Below are 5,237 nucleotides of genomic sequence, written 5' to 3' on the forward strand. Positions count from 1 at the left end.
TGTCTGAGATTTTTCTCCCTTGGAAACTGCTGCACATTTGCCATCCATCGCGTACCGTGTGCCTGCTGTGTGCCGGGCACTGCTGTAGGAGCTGGGGGTGCAGCGGTGAGCAAGAGACACGTCCTCGCTGCGTGGTGCTGACGTGGCGGGGGGGGCCCTGACACCGAGCAGACTTCTCGGCCTTTGGCTGAGGCATTTCTCTCTGTGATGAGTGAGATGAAACTGCTTCCTGTAACTTTTGTGTCCACACCCCTGCTCCTCAGGGATTTATCTGTCTCCTCTACTTCAGGGCGTCCTCAGCCTCGGCCCTGCTGACGTTCTGGGCCGAAGGGCCATCCTGTTCACCGTTGGGGGCTTAGCAGCCTCTTTGGTACCTAGATACCAGTAGCATCTCCCAGTTGTAAAAACCAAAAATATCTCCGGACACAGTCACGTAGCCCTGGAGTTCGAGAAAAACCCAGAAGAGCTTGAGACCGTTCTCGCCAGGTGGGCCTGCGGGAAGGATGTGGGAAACAGATGCTCTCCCGAGTCCTACAGCTGGGCAAGTCCCTTCAGATACAGAAATATTATGGTTTATAGATAGACAGCTATGATGAGAAGTCCCATTTATTAAGACCCTTTTAACGTTTAAACTTTTTGCTTTTACTCATTGTGAGTTTAGAAGCTTGCAAGTTCTGACTCTTGCCAGACTGACTTTTGCATGTGACCGCTGCAGACCCAAGAGTGGTTATCGGTGGTGACAGAGCGTCCTGGGCCTCACACCCATGATGCATGTTGTGAGCGGAGCGCTCTCCCCGTGCAGGTTGTCACGGGCTGCGCTTTGTGCACATTCCCCGGTTGGTTAGGAGACGCGCTGGTCCCTTTCCTTATCTTTGATCCAAGTTACAAGAGTCTCCACCGCTTGGGAGCTGTCTGTTCTCAGCCCTCGCAGCCAACACGGTGCTGCTGGATGCCCCTGGGCCCTCAGTTCTGGTTTCTCGGCAAGCCCCACACCACAGGATGTTGGGGACAGGACGTGTGGCGCTCCCTATGGTAACGTGTGCTGTCAAGTCTGTGAGAGTCTCTCCGGAGTCTGGAAATAGGGGTCCTGTGAACCTGAACCCTCTGTAGAGGTCAGGGTAGTGGTCAGGCATCAGGAATGTTCCAGAAGAAATCTTCTCTAACCCTGCATGTCTGGATTGCTGGCAGTCTGTGCATACGATGCCAAAAGTTACAGATTTAAAAGCCTGTTCTATAGCATTGGCAGCGACTCGTTCTGTTTCCCATGTCCTATCTCTTAGTTTCAGAGCTTTGTGCCTTAATCCTAACTGTGATTCTTTCTCTGCTTCTGTGTCTTTCAGCAAACGGGGATTCAGTGTCCGGTCCTTTGGAACAGGAACCCATGTGAAGCTCCCAGGACCAGCACCGGACAAGCCAAATGTTTATGATTTCAAAACTACCTACGACCAGATGTACAATGACCTCCTCAGGAAGGACAAAGAACTGTATCCCAGTGGCTGCCCCTTTACAAACCCCACGCGCTGGCCTCTGGCAGGTGTAATCTGTGATGCGTGCATCACTCTGACCTCCGGTTTAGGGGTGTCTGTGAGGTGGGCACGTAGTGGCCGCCTCCGTGTGGTGTGCTCAGTCACGCCACACGTGGTGCCGAAGTGGACACGTAGGGCGTGCACACGGAGACGCAGAGCACCTTGACAAAGTCGAGGGAAGTTCTGGTTTAACATTAAGCAGGACAGCTTAGATGAGGAAAGCGGAAACCACAGAATTCAGTTGCTTTTGTCACTGCAGGGCTGCCCACTGCTGTCCTCTGCAGGTAGGTGTGTGTGTGCGCGCGTGTGTGTGTGCGTGCACGCGCATGTGGGCTCATGTGCGCTGATGCACATGTAGACAGGCTGCTGCACACACATCTGCCACGTGTCTGCAGGCTCAGATTAGCAGGAGGCCATGTTTGTTACTGAGGGCAGCATGTTAGAAGCGAATAATCTGAGAGAACTTCCATTTCAGGAAGAGGCAAAACAGATCGGATCTGCTCCTGAAAAGGTATTTTTAAAATAGATCTTATGAACGTGGCCTCCGGCTGTACAGTGGTTAAGGTCATTGTTGCCTGGCTTTTGTTCAGGGCACTTGGTGATCACCGTGTGCTGCTGTAAAACTCCACGCCCTTCCTTGTTATAGTGAGTGATTTATAGTTCTCAGGATGGAGCCCAAACGTGTTCCAAGTGCAAGGAATATAAACACCAGACGGAGGACTTTGTCTGCGTGTTGGTGTTCTTAGAATTTTTAATAAACTACAAATGTTTTCTGTAAATTTGTAGATTAGTTAGTTAGAGTGTGGCCCCAAATGTCATTCTAGCAAAGTGTAAAACTGGACCCTGCCGGTTACTCTGTCTGCCCCCTGTGCTCTCCTCCCTCGCCTACAACGAGAAGGTTGTCAGGGGGCATGGAGGCCGAAGTGCCGTAGCTGGCCATGTGTGGCTGTCTGTGGGTCGCTGTGGATGGCGACGCCCCGCTCCCGGGAATCCAGGACACGTGGTTCAGTGGACCCGAGGTCCTCCTGGGAAGCCCCGCACCCGTTTCTCAGAAGCCCCAGAGCCTGCCTGGGGGAAAAGACCCTGAGGATTTCCAGTGAGCTGTCACCCGGTCTCTGCATTGCAGTGACGTGCTCTGCTCACGTCCCAGGCAGAAGGCTCTGGCTCTCGGAGACGCAGCAGCTCAGAAAGGCTTTCTCCCTGAACTTCTTTCTCCCTTGTGTTGAGAGCCACCTGTAAGNTGTAGCTGGCCATGTGTGGCTGTCTCTGTGGGTCGCTGTGGATGGCGACGCCCCGCTCCCGGGAATCCAGGACACGTGGTTCAGTGGACCCGAGGTCCTCCTGGGAAGCCCCGCACCCGTTTCTCAGAAGCCCCAGAGCCTGCCTGGGGGAAAAGACCCTGAGGATTTCCAGTGAGCTGTCACCCGGTCTCTGCATTGCAGTGACGTGCTCTGCTCACGTCCCAGGCAGAAGGCTCTGGCTCTCGGAGACGCAGCAGCTCAGAAAGGCTTTCTCCCTGAACTTCTTTCTCCCTTGTGTTGAGAGCCACCTGTAAGCCTTGCAGAGAAGTGTGGACCACAGCCCCTTTGCCCTGGAAAGCCTGTGACCTTAACTCCAGGTTTTTGTAGCTTGTTAGAAACTCTCCACATGTCGTCAGGCGTATCTGGAAGACCCCACCTGGTCTTGAAGATCATTCTTCAGCCAGCACCAGTGTTAAAACTCTCACGCTCATGAGGGAAATGAAGTCAGAGAATATTGCATTTGTTCATACTCCCTCAGTCATTACAAACGAGGCCTTCTGCCTGTGGAGCTGACCATGATCTTCCTGTTTCTAGGAACGGGCAGCACATAACCATATTTTTAAAAGACCAGAACTAGAGGGTCTGGACAGGGAGGGGCGGGGAGGGTTGATGTTATGTCCCAGCAGTTCTGAATGAGGGAGGAGAGACTGCTGCTCAGAATTCAGAATCTCCTTTGTAGGCTGACTTTGTACAGAGGCACGGTCCCTCCACAAAGCATCCAGTCCAGGAGACAGCCACCCCGTGTGCCTTTGCTGCATTGTGGGGAGGGTGTGGCTGGGGGGGGGGACATGGCTATTCCCCACTGTCACCAGCAATATTTGCCTCCTGAGACCTTGGCGTAGGAAGAGCATCTTCGCGGACCTGCCCTTCTGATTGCCCCTTGTGAGGCTCAGGGTATTAACTTCTCTTGGGTGGGGTTTCTGTCCTCCAGGAAGGGGGCTGTACTTGTGCTTATTGGCCCGCCAAGTACCGGTCTCGGGCTGGAGAGGAGGGACATGTGATCCAGGAGGTCCCTGTGGACACTGGCAAGACGCAGGACGGGGCCACAGGTCTTCGAGCGCGAAGGGAACAAGGAAGGAGGCGATGGCGGGGGGTCAGCTGTGGGCTGGGGGTTAGACGCCGGGCTTGGGAGGCGCCCTGACAGCTCAGGAGAGGACGCTTGGCTGGTGCCAGCGGCCCACATTCAGCTGCAGCGGGACCTGCTGTTTTGGTTTCCCACCCCCCCCCGNGCGGGGGGCGCTTGTGGAAGTGACCGTCATAACCTGCTGTGGAGGGAGCTAGGAAAGCTCTTAAGGTGTTACCCACAGACAAAACACCATATTCAGTACATGCTCGAATTTTCAAGGGAGAGAATGACTGGAAAGGAGGAAAATGGCACATGGTGAGCAGAGCTGGGAGGCGAGGCCGAGTGGCCCGGTGGCGTGGGTCAGGTGTCCTGTGTGTGTGCACAGCGCTCCTGAGGCTGAATTGGGACCCGCTGCTGAGCATGGGGCCCTCGGGCTTTGAGGCTCTCAGTAAGATTTGGCCAGTAGGCCCACGAGTGTGAAAGCACTTTATCGCTTAAAATATTTGGCTGTAGGCAGGTGGTTTTCTCTCTGAGCAGGGTGGGCCTTGAGGGGTTGGGGGCCCCTGGTGATGCGTAGTGGCCATGCTTTGGGCCTGCAGGACCCGCCCCAGGAGGTCTGGGGGTGGGGCCGCGAGGGGGACACAGACCTTGTCCGCTAACCCTGGACTAGTCAGTAAAGCCAACCTGGGCTGCTTACCAAGTTCCCTTTGGGAATGATCTACCAATAGCACAGGGAGTCAAGTTTACAGGAGTTTCGTGGTCAGAGAATCCACAAAGCTCAGGGTCCAGTGGGCCTTCGTGTATTTCACAGGGCTGTACAACCGCGACTACGGCAATTGTAGACTGTTTCCACCCCCCGCCAGCGTCCCCCGACCCTGGGACCCACCGTCCACCTTCTGTCTCTGGGTTTGCCTCTTGCACACGCCTCATCCAAGTGGAGTCCTGTGAGATGTGCCTTGTGTAACGGCCGCCCCCAGCACGACCTCGAGGCCCATGATGTAGTGTGTGTGTATCAGCTCTCCAGTTTTAGATGTGATTTTTTTTTCTTTTAACCTTAAGGTTTTTCTTCCTTTGCCTTAGAGTTATTTTGAATACAGAGCAGTTTTAAAGTTAGCGTCGCCCCTGTGGGCATTAGCACAGCTCCAGGTGGGGTGGGGGAGGTTTCCCGGCTCGGCTGCCCCCAGGGCGCTCCCTCACTGAGTGAAGGAAGGGAGTCTGCAGCCCACCCCTGGCCTCCCTGGAGTACTTTTCCTGAATGATGAGTGCCTTTCTTCTGCGCCCAAGAATGACCAGTCTGCGACAAAGCAGCAAAGCAGTGGACGGGGGAGGGGCCTCCGTGGGGTG

At 54.7% G+C, this 5,237-nt stretch overlaps 1 protein-coding gene across 1 annotated transcript in view; it reads left to right on the forward strand.

Moving 5' to 3' along the window:
• Positions 1 to 1,363: 1,363 nt before the first annotated feature.
• The window catches only part of SSU72 (SSU72 homolog, RNA polymerase II CTD phosphatase), a 14,838-nt gene continuing 10,964 nt past the window's right edge, over positions 1,364 to 5,237 (forward strand). Inside the window, exon 1 of the mRNA XM_077763922.1 lies at positions 1,364 to 1,484. Within this exon, the coding sequence (XP_077620048.1) occupies positions 1,450 to 1,484 (35 nt within the window). The 5' untranslated portion in view covers positions 1,364 to 1,449. The remainder of the gene's footprint in view (positions 1,485 to 5,237) is intronic.

The sequence above is a fragment of the Crocuta crocuta genome, unplaced genomic scaffold, assembly GCF_008692635.1.
Source record: "Crocuta crocuta isolate KB4526 unplaced genomic scaffold, BGI_CrCroc_1.0 scaffold13, whole genome shotgun sequence".
In the NCBI taxonomy this organism is placed as follows: Eukaryota; Metazoa; Chordata; class Mammalia; order Carnivora; family Hyaenidae; genus Crocuta; species Crocuta crocuta.